Source organism: Trichoderma gamsii (genome assembly GCF_001481775.2).
Source record: "Trichoderma gamsii strain T6085 chromosome Unknown Scaffold_3.2, whole genome shotgun sequence".
Lineage (NCBI taxonomy): Eukaryota > Fungi > Ascomycota > Sordariomycetes > Hypocreales > Hypocreaceae > Trichoderma > Trichoderma gamsii.
Genome location: NW_020171340.1, coordinates 234,126 through 251,594, shown reverse-complemented (window position 1 = coordinate 251,594; position 17,469 = coordinate 234,126). Strand labels below are relative to the sequence as shown.

Genomic DNA, 17,469 nt, shown 5'->3' with positions numbered 1-17,469 from the left:
ATAAAATGTGAAAGAGTAAAAGATGTCAGAGACGTTTAGGCTCGTCAAGAATGTAGGTTCGAAGGGGCTATGAATCTGTAAAGTAAATACGTCGGAAACCTCAGTCGTAAACAATTGACTAAGTGAGTATAATTTTCTTGCTGCTAGCGAAATTTTTTTCTTTTGATTCTTCTTTTCTTCTTGGTTTTGCACCTCGGTGCTGTTTCAACTCAAGATGGACTCAAAATAATCAATTCTGATTGTAATTGGAGGAAAGACAAAGACAATAGGGAAAATTGGGTACGACGAATAATCGAGTACAAGTGGCAGCAGCCAGAAGGAAAAGACAACCCTAGAGTTCCCCCTCACTTCCTGATCACCATAACAGACCAGCCTATGCACCAGTAGATAACAACCCTTTGCTAGCCGTCTCAGGAACCCACGTTGGACAGACTAGCAAAATTCCAAAATAGAACAACAAACAAACAAGAAAGCCGTGACTTATTTGTTAAATCGGAACAGAGAGCAAATCACAGGTCGATGGGTCGCGATATGCGAGAATCGCTTTGCTGAATGGGTCGTTGGAGGATGGGGCACGCGTACGGTTTTACCGGAATTGTTCGACCTCACAATGGAGGCTGCAAGGCGCTTGACTCGTTGAAGCCGCAGCACAGCAGAAGTGAAATCGATGGATGGCAAGCGAGCAGTCACCTGGGCGCAAGTCGGTGATGCTTCGAGGATGACTTCGTGGGAGGACGGTGTGTCGTTGATGTGGATGAGAGAAGAGGAGAAGAAAAACAGAAGCGGAGGAACTGGGGACAGTTAGTTCCATTATTAATGGGAGGCGCCTGTATTGATAGCGAGCTCAGGCCGCTTGCCAGCAATTAGCGTTTGCGCTAAGGCGAAAAGTTTTTCCATGGCCGTCATCTCACGTGCCCTGGCTTCCCGTTTGGGAGCCGTACTCCGAGCTAACATGGAGCAGTATTAGCGGCGGGAATTAGGCCACTGCAAATACCCGGCAGGCTGAGGAGGGATAAGGGCAACTTGCAGGGTACCTCTCGTGTCAGATCTCCACCTCACGCAGTCCACACAATAAGAGCCTGTTAACCCGTCTGAGCATCTGTCTGCTCAAGTACTGCTGCGGTACCATGCAGCGGTTCACCATCAGCTGCCGCTGGTAACCGGCCTGAAATGCAAAAAGTTCCCCCTCCATCCTGCCCTCTGCCCCGCCACGTGAAGCTTCTGCAGGCGCTGTATCTTCGCGTGCTGAGCTGCTGGTAGGGCGATATGCCCCGCACCATCTTTCTTCATGAGTTCTCGTCAATTCTGGACGAGGATTAGGCCTTTTTCTTCTCAACTACTCCAGCGTCCTCGAATTGCTGCTCCTTCGTTTCGACCTTACCTCACTGACTCGATCCGTGCCCACCAAGCTAGAAAGATGGCGCCTCAACTCGACAGCTTCTTCAAGCAGGTTGACACCTCTGCGGATGCCTTCATTGAGCGTCTGCGCAAGGCTGTTGCTATCCCTTCCATCTCCGCCGAGGATGCCCGCCGTCCCGATGTTGTGCGCATGGGTCACTTCCTGGCCGATGAGCTGAAGGCTTTGGGTGCTGAGGTTGAACTTCGACCACTCGGCAAGGAGCCTCACAGGCCTCACCTTGACCTGCCTCCTGTCGTCCTTGGACGATACGGAAACGACAAGAACAAGCGAACGATTCTAGTGTACGGCCACTACGATGTCCAGCCCGCTGAGAAGAGCGATGGATGGGCAACCGATCCCTTCACCCTCACCGTTGACGACAAGGGCCGCATGTTTGGCCGTGGCTCAACCGACGACAAGGGACCCGTCTTGGGCTGGCTGAACGCCATTGAGGCTCACCAGAAGGCCGGTGTTGACTTCCCCGTCAACCTTTTGATGTGCTTTGAGGGTATGGAGGAGTACGGATCCGAAGGTCTGGATGACTTGATTCGAGAGGAGGCTAAGAAGTACTTTGCCGACGCCGACGCCGTCTGCATTTCTGACAACTACTGGCTCGGAACGGAGAAGCCTTGCTTGACCTACGGCCTCCGAGGCTGCAACTACTACTCTGTTGAAGTCTCTGGCCCCGCTGCCGACTTGCACAGCGGTGTCTTTGGTGGACAGGCCCACGAGCCCATGACTGATCTGGTTCAGATCATGGCATCTCTTGTTGATAGCAAGGGCAACATCAACATCCCCGGCATTAAGGAGCAGGTTGCTCCCGTTACTGCTGATGAGGAGAAGCTCTACGACACCATTGCCTTCACCATGGGCAACCTGCACGAATCTCTTGGCAGCACCACCACCATCCACGACGAGACCAAGCCAACCCTGATGGCCCGCTGGAGATACCCTTCTCTGTCTCTCCACGGTATCGAGGGCGCTTTTGCCTCTCCTGGTGCCAAGACTGTCATCCCTGCCAAGGTCACTGGCAAGTTCTCTATCCGAACTGTCCCTGATATGGACATTGACACAACCAACGCCGCGGTCTACAAGTACGTCGAGGAGCAATTTGCCAAGCTCGGCAGCAAGAACAGCATGAAGGTTTGGGCTCAGCACACCGGAAAGTGGTGGGTTGCCTCACCAAAGCACTGGAACTTTTCTGCTGCTGCCAAGGCAGTTGAGCGTGTCTGGGGTGTCGCCCCTGATTTTACCCGTGAGGGTGGAAGGTGAGTTGTATCATCAATTTCTTGGCTTTCGATCCTTTTCTCTTTGCAAAATTCTAACAAGAGTCCCCTCTAGTATCCCCGTCACTCTTACTTTCGAGGAGGCTACTGGTAAGAACGTCCTGCTGCTGCCCATGGGCAGCTCAACAGACGGTGCCCACTCTATCAACGAGAAGCTTGATAAGAACAACTACATTGAGGGCATCAAGATGCTTGGTGCTTACCTGCACTACGTCGCTGAGGAGCCCCAGAACTAAGCGTAGAAGCAAGAATTTAGTGAAAAAAACATCAAAGTATCAGAACCAAAACGCGTATCCAATCTATACCAAACCCAAGGATTTTGGGCTACGCATAAGCGTCACATTAAATATTGAAGTTTCATCTTTATTGCTTGTCTCCTCTATCGACCAAATGTACTCATACTCATGTGAAACCTACTTAATTTGATTTGGTCGTCAGTAGTTATTCTTGTTGCTCCAACATTGATATGCGTATATAGGCACTACTAGTCAACTTGGGCACCAACACTAGAAAGTCAGTGCCCCTCCCCATCCGTGCGCGACCAGGTTAGCGGCCCAATTAGTGGCGCCTTGAACCCGATGGATGGGCGATGAATGGATGCTAAATCGCACGTCAGAGCCCAAGTACCGGCGATGCAGCCCGCCGCTAATCGCTCACTAGAGGGCATCTGACGCCCCATGACCTTATTCAGGTGGCCGGGGGTCCTTTCGCTCGCCTTTCTGTTAAAGCTCGAACAGCTGGGCATCTGATGGAGGCAATGAGTGAATAATTTACTTGAAGATACGCTTTCCAAATCATTGGGAGCATAAACTGTATTGCTGCCTTGGTTACATCGGAGCAAACACACCGTCTGCGGGGTTGCTTGATCGACTGCATATCAACCTATCAATATCGGTACTCGCCATATTGAAAACAAGCTAATTTATCGAGGAGCAGCGGTAGCAGCTGAGCTGAGTTGTGCGCGTAGGACCAAAAGAGAGTTTGGGCGGCGTCGGCCTTTGGTTGAGCCATCGGAAAGCTTCCCTTACAGCCTATCGAGCCACCTAGCATCGGCTAGCAGACGGGGGCTGAAACAGCTCGTTACGAAAAAGAAAACACGCTGGATTACCTTCTTTTTCCCGAATCCATGGCGGGAGGCATCTGGGAAGCCTTCTTTTTCGAAGAAGATATTCGCGTCATGGTGAGAGAGAGCGGCATCGCGGCCACGAAGCCGATATTCCCCAGCTACTTGCTTCCGAGCTTCAAGTTTACTCTCCCTGGACGTCGCCGCCGCTCTGCGTCTTCGACATCTTCGACATCTTCTACGTCGTCGGATTTATCTAGCGGTCGTGGTGATGGCGCTTCATCAACGGTGACCACGCCGAATGGCTCTCCTCCTGACGACGATTCTGCAATCACTGCATTGGGAAACAAAATCACTGGTCGACGACTCTCTCGGACAGCGGCAGATACGCTGCGTTGCTCGAGCTGTGCTACCGACATTGCATTCACCTCTCAGATTATTTCTAAGGGTTTCACCGGCCGCTATGGCCGCGCGTACTTGATCTCCCCTCCGCCAGCAGACTCGGCGAATGCAAAAGCGTCACTGGCGTCGCTGCTCAACGTCCGCGTTGGCAAGAACGAGAATCGCCAGCTTGTCACTGGATGGCATGTGGTGGCAGATATTTGCTGCGGAATATGCTCCCGCAAGCTTGGCTGGAAATATGTGGACGCCAAGGAAGAATCACAAAAGTACAAAGTGGGCAAGTTTATCTTGGAGACGGAGCGGGTGGTGACACATCGGAGCTGGGAAGACGTCACGATTTCCGAGGGCCTGGAGCTCATGGATGAAATGGCAGGTGAAGAAGAAGCCGCCGCCAGAGGAAAGAAAGATGGCGACGGCCAAGAACAAAGCGAAGTTGAGTTTGATTCCGAGGACGATGAAGAGTGTGAGGCTGTGTTCGCTGGCCTGTGGGATGCTGAGACGGCTGCCAAACGAAGGAGCCGCCTGGGTGCGAGGCCAAGGCCAGCGCGGGACTCGTCGGAGTCGTGAGGGAGAACTGGGCGAGCAGAAAAAGCCGATGGGTTGAATGTGTTGGGCGTTTGAGACTATTGCTTGCGAGATACCATTTTGACTTTGCTGCTGCATTGGCTTACACAACTTTCTTTTATTTTTGTTGGGGAGAGATACCAGCAGCAGCGATTTTGCCTATCATTTATCGAATTTTCTGCCCTCTTTATACCTTTTTGTTTCATTTTATACGGAATGCTATCAGATTTCTTCTTCTCAAATAAAATGGATAGAGTATTGGCATTGGCGCTCTTTCTTTGATGTAATAGGGCATTCGACTCCTTCTCCTTTGCAGCTCATGCTGATGCTTCTTACTCTCATTGCTAGCGTCTCGAAGCACCTAAGCCGGGAGACACATGATCAAGCAGAGACGCCGCAGGATCCATCCCCGGACTTCCGTGACTCCTGATCCTTGAAGTATCATATACCTAGCACTCCTTCTTTGAGATTTGAGTCTGCGAACACGGTCTGTGCAACGGCGGGGATGAACCCATTGCGGACGGCAATCAGTAGGGGTTGACTTTCATCCCAATCTTGAGGCCTGGGGGTTTACCTCTAGAGTATGTAGGAAGTACTGCTGCTAATACGAGTGGTGTAATACAAAACCATACGATTACAACCTGACTGCTCATTCCATAAACGCCGGCTTGTATTACAGTGTCTCGATGCAGAGAGAAAGCTAGCCACGCCGTTGCTTTGGGGGCAAAGCCTCCGAGTACGACATGTAGCTGGCGTGCATGTAAGCTGATGCGGCAGCATCCTAACTGGCTGCCGCTTTCACTGCAACAAGCCATTGGAAGCAAGGAAAAATTCGGCGAGAATGCCTGCTGAGCTTTGTCTGGTCTCAGGAGGTCATTGCCGTAGTACTTGTATCTCTGCAAGGGGGTTAAGAGATGCGCTGTACTGCGCTGTACTGCGCTGCACGTCTTCGGGCAGTACCTGTAGGATCCTCAGCTTCGTTCTCGCCCCCTTTATCTTACATAGCCCTTGAAGCGTGTAACCCTTGTGTAAAGTGGCTTGAGGGCGGATGTATATTTGGTACGAGCCCCCTGGACAAGACACCGTTATTGTTAGTGGTGTTTTGTCGTTATTGCAATCAGAGCTTTCAATTGCTGGCGTAAAAACGGTGGACCGCTGGTAGAAAGACTTTTAGCGGCTGAGTCCGGCAGACACGACGATTAAGGGGGGCCCTTAGGGCGCTGCATGCCCTGTAACGGCCTCGATTTGAAAGGGGTGCCCTTTGGCAACCAGCGCTGAAGCCCTGTGGGAAGAAACGTGGGGGGCTCTAGCGACGGACTGCCAAGGCCCAACATCCCTATCAGCGCTACGTGGGCCCCTGTTGGCTGGCGGCCCAGATATGTCTGATTTTCATGCGTCATATCGTCACTTCCAGCGCGCATCCCGTGCAGGAGCCACAGGAGCCACAGTGGGGTGGGCGGTGAACGAATAGAACAACAAACGAACCCACAGCTGCGTAACTGGTTTGGCAGCAGCAGCGTCGGGTCGATGCAGCTCGTCGACCTTTTCTGCCTCTGCCCCCTCCGTCGATCGCATCGACCAAGTTCTCTACATTCGTTTCCAACCCTCCGTTATTGTATCATCATTACAGCCATTGCTACCTGTGCCAGTCAGTTTCGAACTCCCATCTGCTACCAATTCCAGCCCAGCCGAGGCCCTTTGCCACCAGGTACCGGTACGTACTATGTCATCACCCCCAGCTCGTCCAATTTCTGCCCCGCAGGGTCCATGCATCCTGTCACTCGGTGGTGGTGGTGGTGGCCATGGTAATGAAGTAGAGGTGACGGAAATGGGATCTTGCCCACGCTCGTGACCCCCCTAATGCGAGACCGTGTAGCCTATACTTTGCGTTCCTCGTTGCTAACTCTTCTCTAGACTCGGCCGCCGGTGTCACCTCCAGAGTCCTAAAGTTATCTATCACCCCGAGATTGTTGGACGAAAGCTGCTGCGACTTTCGGCCCTGCTGCTACTGGTCCATAACGAAGACGACGACACCACCACTGCTACAATTGATACCCGGATAGCTTCTCAACGCATACAACCCAACCAATTCAGCCGATCCGAGCAACAGTGATATTTACATATACAAGCACGTACATTCCTCATGTCAAGCGCATCAGGCCACCGCTCACGCGGTTCTGAGGAGTACGGGGTTTTCGACGATGCGAAGACGTACTATGCCTCAGAGGAGCGGCATAGCAACCGCTATGGCGTGCGGACTCGAACCTACTCCCAGGTAAGTTCTACGCTATGTAGCAAGACATATAAACCACCTATAATAGCCACAAAATGCTAATTGGATTCGTTGTAGAATAGCCTGGTCAAGCAGCTGGAGAGGATGGGGGCTCAAGAGCCGTTCAGACGTGGAAGCCATGGTTAGTTGTGTCTCCAAGTTTGAATGAGGGGGCGCAACGCAAGTATTGACCGCAATTGTGTAGATGAGAGCACTATAGAGACGGGCCGCCGCTTTCTCGTGCAGGTTGACGCCACACTGGAGATTCTCAAGAACCAAGAAGACACCGACGGAAACATGCAGATCACGATTGAGGATAACGGCCCCAAAGTCATTTCCCTGAGAACCGCCGCCTCGGCAGGTCACAATCGATTTGAAGTCCGAGGAACGTACATGCTGTCGAATCTCCTGCAGGAATTGACATTGGCTAAGGAGTATGGGCGGAAGCAAATCATCCTTGATGAAGCTCGTCTGAACGAGAACCCTGTTGACCGTTTGTCCCGCCTCATCCGAGATCACTTCTGGGATGGTCTTACACGGCGAATTGATGCTTCGAGCATTGAGATTGCTGCTCGTGATCCCAAGGATTGGACGGATGATCCTCGCCCGAGAATCTACGTTCCTGTTGGAGCTCCCGAGCAGTATGAATACTATACAAAGGTTGCTGCCGATAGACCGGAGCTCCGTCTTGATGTTCAGCTTTTGCCGGAGAAGATTACGCCGGAACTAATTCGAGACATGAATGACAAGCCTGGTCTCTTGGCCGTGGCCGTAGAGAAAGCGGAAGAGCAGGATGAACAAGGTAATTTGGTGCCCACCTTGAAAGGCTTGCCATTCGTTGTTCCTGGTGGCCGTTTCAACGAACTCTACGGCTGGGATAGCTACATGGAGTCTCTCGGCTTGCTGATCCACGAGAGAGTCGATTTAGCCAAGGCAATGGTCCTCAACTTTTGCTTTTGTATTGAGCATTATGGCAAAATTCTCAATGCCACTCGATCATACTACCTTGGTCGATCGCAACCCCCTTTCCTGACGGATATGGCTCTTCGAGTCTACGAAAAGATCAAGCATGAGCCTGATTCCAAGGAATTCTTAAGACGAGCGATTCTTGCAGCCATCAAAGAGTACCATAGCGTCTGGACCTGCGAGCCTAGACTGGACCCTGTGACGGGTCTTTCGAGATACAGACCAGAGGGCCTGGGAGTGCCTCCTGAGACGGAAGCTAGTCACTTCGTTCACATCTTGAAACCCTACATTGAGAAGCATAAGATGGAGTTTAAAGACTTTGTCCGAGCTTACAACTACGGAGAAATCCAGGAGCCTGCGTTGGACGCTTACTTTTTGCACGACCGCGCAGTGCGCGAATCTGGTCATGACACATCATACCGTCTGGAAGGCGTCTGTGCTGACCTCGCTACAATTGATCTGAACTCTTTGCTCTTCAAATATGAGACGGATATCGCACGAACTATTCGGAGTCTCTTTGGCGATAAGCTGACAATTCCAGCCGAGTTCTGTCAGGGAACGCCGTACCAGCCCGGCGAGACAGTCTCTTCGGCAGTCTGGGATCGACGCGCTAAGCGGAGAAAGTTGACAATGGACAAGCTGATGTGGAATGAAGAGGAGGGCATGTTCTTTGACTACGACACAACCAACAGAAAGAGGTGTACGTACGAGACTGCTACAACCTTGTGGGCGCTTTGGGCTGGACTTGCGTCGCCTAAGCAGGCTGCCGATTTGGTGAAGAAGGGCCTGCCTCGGTTCGAAATGTTTGGAGGTCTGGTAGCAGGAACGGAGAAATCTCGGGGTGTAATTGGGCTGGAACGCCCGAATCGACAATGGGATTACCCGTACGGCTGGGCCCCGCAGCAGATGTTGGCTTGGACAGGTCTGCTTCGGTACAGCTTCACTGAGGAGGCCGAACGCCTCGCCTATAAGTGGCTCTTCATGATCACCAAGGCGTTTGTCGACTTCAACGGAGTGGTGGTTGAAAAATACGACGTTACGCGGCCGATTGACCCTCATCGTGTTGACGCCGAGTATGGAAACCAAGGCCTAGATTTCAAGGGCGTTGCGAAGGAAGGGTAAGTCGTTCAACTCCTCTATGCTATACATAAGTCAGCGTGAGAATCCACCAAAGAGATGCTAACGTAAGGTTGTGATAGTTTTGGCTGGGTCAATGCTAGTTATGTTTACGGACTCCAGATTGTAAATGCGCACATGCGACGAGCATTGGGAACGCTGACTCCGTATGAGACGTTTGTCAAGGCGATTGAGCTGAACAATGAAAGAGCCCTGGCCAATTTGACCTTGTAGTGGGCATGGCTGGTTGCGGGGATATGTATCGAAGTGGTGGCATTTTGAAACGACACCATGTGCGGCTAGATGAATGCCGTCACTCGCAAAAAAGACGGAGCATGATTATAGACCAGGGCCTTTGGAGACGAACACGTCGAACTAGCATGGCGATGATGAATTGCTGTCTTGGTAGCTTTTGAGCCAACTGGAATACATAAAAAAGTAAAATAGAAAGCAAGCAATGCAGTGACTCACTTTGAAATGCTGTCATCTCATCCATCAGATAGCGTGCTTAGATGAAATGGCTGAATGGTAAGTCAGTGGTGGCCACTAAATTGCCATGCAAAGATGGTGGTGTAGGCTGCACGTCGGTTCATCTACTCCCGTGGAGATGTAATTCCATGTGATTGTGAAATATGTACAGTAGGCACTACTGGTACAGTAAGACGGACGAGTACCGAGCCTATAGTTAACGGAAGTAGGAGTCATCAATAGCTATCTGTAACAATGGTATGGATATGCTATATGTTGGCTTCCGGCGCAGGGCTAGGCCATATTACGATATTGATTACGGCTGATCCTTTTACCGAGTCTATTCCGATATTCATTCGTAGGCGGATTATCGTGTTCGACACAATTGGAGTGCCAGGAAATTGAACACTTCCTGTGGGATTCTTGCCCGTAAAATCGGTCCTGTATTGCTTTGACAGACTAAAGGCCGTTTGGCTTTTATTTTTTGTTTATTTGTTTCAACACGTGCAGCTAATTCATACAATTTTTAGTAAACAGTTAGTAGTCGTTTTCGCCTACCTGTTGATTCAGGGAAATGTATAGGAACATCGAAAATGCGTCACTTCACATGCAAAAGAGCTCCGGTGCACCGGGGCCGGGGGAAAGTACAGGAGGAAGGCATAGTGGTGGGGAAAAGTGGATTCTTTTGAGTTGCTGCATTGCCGATTCGAGAGCTGATGCGGAGAGAGAGTTTGCCACTAAAAAGGTACGTACTTGATCGATGTAAGATCCATGGAAGGCACGAGGGCTGTGAAAAAAGGAAGGGAAGAGATGAGGAAGGAGAGGAGGGAAGATAACGAAGAGCAGTAAAGATGGAAAGTAGTAATAATTAGGGGTACAGTCTCTTTTTCTTTTCTGCTGAACAACTTCCACCACGACATCTTCATCTTGAATCATCCACCAAAAAAGGATACGGAGACATGGAGGCCGTCCCGTCAGTGTTCAGTGCGACGCGGGGCCAACGGCTGACCTCGTCGGCATCTCGGCCAATGGCGGCTAACCCACTGCGTCAACCTGTCGCCCATCCAAGCTCCCCTTGAGCCGAGCTGGAGCCGCGCCGCATCTGGGATTCTGGACTTCGCGGTGGCTTTTCGCAGTTGAAGCTCGGTCACGTCACGCAGTATCAGCTGCAGGGGCGTCTTGGCCCGCCCCGTGTGTGTGTATGGCTGCCACAGGCTTAGGTTCGACTCAATAGTGACCCTGCCGAGCTTGAAGGGCTCCCTATGCCTCGTCTAAGTGGCTGGGCCATGCTGAGTGTCGGGCCATTCCGGCGCTCAGAGCAATGAGTAAAGAGGGCCGCTCTCCAAGTTCCGAGGTGCAAATGGGGAAAAGGCGAGGCAGCTGCTGTGGCTGATTCGGAGCCATGGCTGGATGCCGCCCTCCTATGCGTCGCGTGGGTGAGCGGCGGCATGGCTTGTTTCGAAGCCTGTGACTCGGCCTCCTGTGGCATTTTAAACTCTGACTTCTTTTTATTCTTCTCCTCCCGCCTTTTCCTTCTTCATCTTTCCTCTTTCCTTCGAATGACTTAGTAGTGTGATAGTCAATTATACGACTTTGTATCCAATTGATGTGGCCAGTCTATTGTATTGTCTAACAAAGCATCTCTCACTTACATCTTACATTCTTACATCATGGCTTCCAACAACATGGTCACGCCGGCTGTAAACCCGGACATTGAAGACGACCTTTTTCAAAAAGAGGTCCAGCAGGTCAAGGACTGGTGGCGCGATTCAAGATGGAGACACACAAAACGTCCCTTCACTGCGGAACAGATTGTTTCCAAGCGAGGCCACCTGAAGATTGAGTATCCCAGCAATGCTCAGGCCAAGAAGCTATGGAACATCATGGAGAACCGCTTCCAGGTGAGTCATACACAATGTTTTCTGGATACGATCGAGCGTCTGTACTTGCAAGGCAGCGACTAACAGCATGAAATAGAACAAGGATGCTAGCTACACTTATGGCTGCTTGGAGCCTACAATGGTCACTCAGATGGCCAAGTATCTCGACACAGTCTACGTCTCCGGTTGGCAATCATCTTCAACTGCTTCTGCGTCGGACGAGCCGGGCCCCGATCTGGCAGATTACCCTTATGTAAGACGGGATTCTCTACACTTACACAAGACTCTGCCTTGACTAATATCCGTCTCTCTAGACCACCGTACCCAACAAAGTCGGCCACCTCTTTACTGCCCAGCTTTTCCATGATCGAAAACAGCGCCAAGAGCGCTTGAGCGTACCAAAGGCTCAGCGTGCCAAGCTCGCCAATATCGACTATCTTCGACCCATCATTGCAGATGCAGATACCGGCCACGGTGGTCTGACTGCTGTTATGAAACTTACCAAGCTATTCGTCGAGAAGGGTGCTGCTGGTATCCATATCGAAGATCAGGCTCCTGGTACCAAGAAGTGCGGACACATGGCTGGCAAGGTCCTTGTACCAATCAGCGAGCACATCAACCGCCTTGTTGCCATCCGTGCGCAAGCTGATATAATGGGCTCTGACCTGATCGCTGTTGCTCGTACCGACGCCGAAGCTGCGACACTCATCACCACTACAATTGACCCTCGCGATCATTCTTTCATCCTTGGCTCTACCAACCCCAGTCTACAACCTCTGAACGACCTTATGATTGCCGCTGAGCAGAGCGGAAAGTCTGGTGATGAGCTCCAGCGCATTGAAGATGAATGGATTGCCGCTGCTGGCTTAAAACGATTTGACGACGCTGTCATTGCTGCTATTGGATCTTCTTCCAATGCTGACAAGATCAAGAGTGATTATCTTGCTCGCTCTAAGGGTAAGAGTAACGCTGAGGCTCGTGCTCTCGCCAAGAGTATCCTGGGAAAAGACGTTTTCTTTGATTGGGAAGCTCCCCGAACACGAGAAGGCTATTACCGCTTGAAGGGTGGCTGTGACTGTGCCATTAACCGTGCTATTGCTTACGGCCCGTTCTGTGATGCCGTCTGGATGGAGAGTAAATTGCCCGACTTTGCTCAGGCCAAGGAGTTTGCCGATGGTGTCCACGCCGTCTGGCCAGAGAAGAAGTAAGTTTCGCTCCACTGAATTGGATCTTTGGTCTTTCTTGAGCTTCATGCTAATGACTGTATGACATAGGCTTGCATACAACCTCTCCCCCTCATTCAACTGGAAAACTGCCATGCCTCGTGAGGAGCAAGAGACTTACATTCGCCGACTTGCTCAGCTGGGCTACTGTTGGCAGTTCATCACGCTTGCTGGCTTACACACAACTGCTCTTATCAGTGACCAGTTTGCCCGCGCATATGCCTCTCACGGTATGCGCGCGTACGGCGAGCTTGTTCAGGAGCCTGAGATGGAACAGGGCGTCGATGTGGTCAAGCACCAGAAGTGGAGTGGCGCCACTTATGTCGATGAGCTGCAAAAGATGGTTACCGGCGGCGTCAGCTCGACGGCAGCTATGGGTAAGGGTGTGACTGAGGATCAGTTCCATTAGAGAAAGGGCATTCCCTCTTCTCCATTCATATTCTTCCCCTGTCTTGGCCAATTTTTATACCCTGTTTACGAGCATGAGGACAGGAGCAATCTGGATATCTGTTTCTTTGAGAATACGTAACGCTGCTTGATTGGAATGAAAAGCTACCATTGCTTGGGCTTGTTTTGTATACGCAAAGCTTGTATATTCAAAGCTTGTCGAAAAGGCATGCCTATAAATTCAAATACAAAATCACAGTTCGAAAACAAAGTAATGCAAAATTTCTTTCTTAACATTAAAACATGTACCTGTGTTCCATACTAGTCCTGCGAATTCGAAAATCCCATTAGCTAAAAGAAAACTAAACAACAAGCGAGTTGTCATGTCATTGGCAATCAACGTTGCCATCGTCGTCGACACCAAACGCTAATCCCGCCTAGCCAATGGATGCTCCCGTCCTTACCCGTCCACATTGCGCTTTTCAACAAAGCAGTAATATTGCACACCGAATCTAAACCAATTACGCCCGCCCAAGTATTTCCAGGCGATGACAATTAAATAACGATAAACAAAAAAGGGGGGGAAATGAAGAAGAGGCCGCTGAGGAGAAGAATGAAAAGACAATGCAGCAATGAGCCAGACCCCAGTTCGAATTCCTCTATAGGAGATAAGAACAGGCCATAAAATGCCTGGAAATGACATGGAAAGGCAATGATGGCATATAGCTAGGCTTGGTCCTTTATGCTTTGCTCCATTCTGGAATATGAACCAGCCAAAGAGAAGTCCAGCTAGTCACTGGTCAGGCAAATCTCAACGCGGCTCCGACACCTAGTCAGCATCTGCCAGCTGCATAATCAGTTGCGCTGCCCGATCCAGGAACGGGAAAGGACTGGTAACCTCCTTCTCTTCGAGCAGGTATCCGTCCTGGGTTTCGTAGCCAGAGCATTTGAAGTCTACAAGGAAGACTCCCTGCTCCATCGTATAGATCTGAATATCCATATGCAGAGCGACAAAGTCCTTCCGTGACGCCGGATCCTTCGGAGAGTAGACATGAAAGCTGTCCAGAGAGCCGCTCTTGGATCCAGCTTCCGGTTCAGCTTCCTTGCGCTGCTCTGCTTGTCGTTGTAATTCTATTCATTTGGTTCAAGAATCGTTAGCCCAACATATACTTTGACAAGACAGACTGAATTTTGAAGCAGATTTACCTGATGATGGCCACCTGACTTGGATATGCCATGGGTCAGCGGGCAGTTTGTATAACTTGGTCGGGTCAATAACGCCATCTTTAGACTCGCGCTCTAAAGGAGCGCCGCTGGCGGAGCTTTCTGTGTCGTTCGCAGGGTCTTCGTTTCGTATGCCATGCAACTCATTATAGCCTTCATCGCGAAGATGAGATGCGCCAAGTTTATACAATGCTTTGTGAATACATAGAAGAGCCTCCCAGGGCGCATTACGAGATCGGATACCGAATTGCCAGCGCACAGGCTTGGATTTTTTGGCTGGCGTATTGATCGGCGTCATGCCTTGTGGGCGTTTGCTAGATTCGTCCAGCCGTACAGTAGAGCGTGCGTGAGGGTTTAGACGCCGTGCTGCCTCTTCCTTTTCGGCTTCTGTACGGGTACCAGTCACCTCGTCATTAATGGCCAGGGGAGGGGGAAGATCGTGGTTAACACCACTCTTTTCCCTCTCCATGTAGTCTTTGTGATAGGCCGGGAGACTGCTGGGTAGGATACCAACTTTGTTGACATAGGGACGCGGAGAGGCACCTCCCGGTGAGATGGCAGATCGCGCAGACGATATGCTCATCATAGGGCTGCTGCCTTCCTCACCAGCAAGGCCAGATTCTGGATCTGGGAGGCAGTCAGTATTTGTCTTGGCGGGAGTTGGCCTATACACAACCTGGTAGAGTTAGGAGGGAAATGGAGTCTTACTACTTGACAGCATAAGCTTGTTTTCTCGGACAATCATATACGCGTCCTTGATGGCGGAAGGCTCTTCGGATTGGAGAGCCTCCTCAACATCGTCTTTGCCATAACCCATGGTCTTGCTAATCTTTTCCGTAACCTCATTGTGCAGCTTCTCCTGGACCTTTTCCGGGGCATTCGGCGCAATATCGCTCTTTTTGATTGCCTTGTTAGGATCAACACCAGTGTGGAAGAATTCTTCTACGGGTGGCTGTAGGTAGGGCGGCAGTTCAGTGTTGAACCACGGATCAGCCCGGATCTCGTCGATAGTTATGCGCTGGACCGGGTTGACAACCAGCATGCCTTTGATCAAGGTTGCTGCACCGGGCGGCATCCATTGGGGCATGCTATACGTGCCTCTGGCAATCTTGGCAAAGAGGCTAGGGATGTGCTCATCGTCAAAGGGCAATCGACCAACAAGAAGGACGTAGAGGATAACACCGCAGCTCCACACGTCGACTTCTGGGCCGGCGTAGAGTTTCCCGCCAATAACCTCGGGAGCCGCATAGTTGGGACTGCCGCAGCTCGTCTTGAGAAAGTTGCCGTCAGTCATGATATTGCTTAGACCGAAGTCGGCAATCTTGACATTGAGATTCTCATCCAGCAGCAAGTTTTCAGGCTTCAGATCTCGGTGGACAATCTTGTGGCGATGACAGTACTCGACAGCGCAAATCATCTGCTGGAAGAAACGCCGAGCCTCAGCCTCCTTCATACGGCCGTTCTGGACGATGTAGTCGAAGAGCTCGCCGCCGGCGTACTCGAGGACCATGATGATCTCGGTCGGCGTCTTGATGACGGTATAGCTGTTCGGCTCGCAGATAAGTAAGACATCAACAAGCAGGGGGAATTGAGCGAGCAAAGTACGTACAGCTTGATGATGTGCGGGTGCCGCAACAGCTGGAGATACTCAATCTCGCGCTCGACTCGGCCGGCCATGTCCCGGCTGATGAGCTTCTTTCTGGCGATGATCTTGAGGGCGACCTGCTGGCCGGTGCCATTGTGGATGGCCAGGCGAACCTTGCCGAAGGATCCCTCGCCCAGCGTGCGAATGACTTTGTAGGCGCCGATACGCTGCTCAGACCTGGACTTTTTCTCCTGCGGCGGCTGCTCCGCGGCGTTCTTGGGCGGCATCGCGACCTGTTCCTGCTGAGGCGGCGGCTGGTGTCGCCGGACGTGGGTCGACGACATGGAGATGGTCAGCTCCTCGTCCTCGAAGCCGCGAGGAGCCATGGTGGGCAGCGGCGCGCTCTGGCGGTGCGGGTGTCGTGCTGTTTAAAGATACGGGCAGTAAGATGGAGTTTTTGCCCAGAGTTTATTTTTCGCAGGCGCCTTGTCAATCAATGCCGGACGTGGAGAACCGCGTGGACGTTTTAACAGCCAAAGTGGAGGGCTGGACTGGGTTTGGCCATGCATGGAGGAGCAGCAGAGCAGGCTGTGGTTGAGATGGAGGGGTAACGTCACTAGGTGTGTCTACTACGTACATTGCTCAGCCCGGAAAATTAGCGATGCTGGCGCTGGCTCTTCTCCACCTCTTGGGTGTAGGGCGGACAAATAGCGGACAAACCTGCGCTTGCCAGGGTGCTGCTTGCCTGTAGCGCAGCGCATTCAACGGCTGTAGCGCAGAGCTGCAGCGGCAGCAGCGCCGCCTGAACTTACTGTGGCCTCAGCACGTCTCAGCCCACCCGCTGGAATGCCGCACCCGATATTCCAGGGCAACATCGACGTCAACGAAGTACGAATTCGTAGCCGCACGTGTGCTGATACACGTTCCTGACCCAAAAGACGTAGAGGCGAACATTTAGTGAGTACCACTGGGCTTCTACACTGCACGATCAAATCAGTCGGAGAGATAAGGGCGTTGTTTTGAGCTCTCAGCCCTCTAAGCAAGCTGCATGCAGGATACCGAATACACGTATCAATCCTCTGTCACATGTCTCTTTAATCGAACCTCTCTCGTTATCAACTTTTATCAACAAAGTTGCCAGTATACGATGCTTTAGCATGGAATTTGCATGAGACGCACTGCATTGACCACGCATTCCTATCAAATAAATCCACCTACACTCCGGTTGAGCTTACAAGATCCAGCTGCTTGTCTAAGTATCGAGAGCAGTATTCCGCTACTATCTCCTACGGCTTCTCTGTCTGTACAGCAGCTATCATACAACCTGAATATCATGATGTATAACATATCATTTAAGTCTACTCCTTGGAGCAGGTTCTCTGGCCGGGGCAAAGCCAACTATTGGGGCAAATTAAGCGGTTTATCAAAGCTCAACAGTAATATAGTCAGAGATAAGACACCAAGTACAGGGCATGTAGTCAGTGGTTGGGCTGGCCGCCACGCCGCTACTCTGTTTTTAAACTTTGACCGTTATCTGCCACGCTGACTACACAGAATCATTCGCTAAGCTGAAAAGCCGTTGAAGTCATCAACGTCAAATCTGTTTGATGAATGAACTATTTGTTGGGAAGGAC

General features: G+C 51.2%; 5 protein-coding genes across 5 annotated transcripts; 4 read left to right on the top strand and 1 right to left on the bottom strand.

The window, feature by feature from the left end:
• Window positions 1-1,288: 1,288 nt before the first annotated feature.
• On the top strand, window positions 1,289-2,921 carry TGAM01_v201090 (cytosolic nonspecific dipeptidase; the record flags this gene model as incomplete). The annotated part of the gene is made up of 2 exons (XM_018806773.1): window positions 1,289-2,667; window positions 2,741-2,921. The coding sequence occupies 2 exons, from the start codon at window positions 1,289-1,291 to the stop codon at window positions 2,919-2,921; spliced, it is 1,560 nt and encodes a 519-aa protein (XP_018660066.1).
• An 890-nt stretch (window positions 2,922-3,811) lies between these two features.
• On the top strand, window positions 3,812-4,717 carry TGAM01_v201089 (hypothetical protein; the record flags this gene model as incomplete). The annotated part of the gene is made up of 1 exon (XM_018806772.1): window positions 3,812-4,717. One exon carries the CDS (start codon window positions 3,812-3,814, stop codon window positions 4,715-4,717), a length of 906 nt encoding a protein of 301 aa, XP_018660065.1.
• A 2,140-nt stretch (window positions 4,718-6,857) lies between these two features.
• Window positions 6,858-9,302, top strand: TGAM01_v201088 (neutral trehalase; the record flags this gene model as incomplete). Its single annotated transcript, XM_018806771.2, has 4 exons — window positions 6,858-6,989; window positions 7,065-7,128; window positions 7,192-9,070; window positions 9,152-9,302. 4 exons carry the CDS (start codon window positions 6,858-6,860, stop codon window positions 9,300-9,302), a joined length of 2,226 nt encoding a protein of 741 aa, XP_018660064.2.
• Window positions 9,303-11,206: 1,904 nt separating this feature from the next.
• TGAM01_v201087 (isocitrate lyase) lies at window positions 11,207-13,048 on the top strand (the record flags this gene model as incomplete). Its single annotated transcript, XM_018806770.1, has 4 exons — window positions 11,207-11,437; window positions 11,514-11,669; window positions 11,731-12,620; window positions 12,691-13,048. 4 exons carry the CDS (start codon window positions 11,207-11,209, stop codon window positions 13,046-13,048), a joined length of 1,635 nt encoding a protein of 544 aa, XP_018660063.1.
• Window positions 13,049-13,855: 807 nt separating this feature from the next.
• On the bottom strand, window positions 13,856-16,221 carry TGAM01_v201086 (carbon catabolite derepressing protein kinase; the record flags this gene model as incomplete). Its single annotated transcript, XM_018806769.1, has 4 exons — window positions 13,856-14,157; window positions 14,233-14,877; window positions 14,959-15,794; window positions 15,860-16,221. The coding sequence occupies 4 exons, from the start codon at window positions 16,219-16,221 to the stop codon at window positions 13,856-13,858; spliced, it is 2,145 nt and encodes a 714-aa protein (XP_018660062.1).
• Window positions 16,222-17,469: the final 1,248 nt, after the last annotated feature.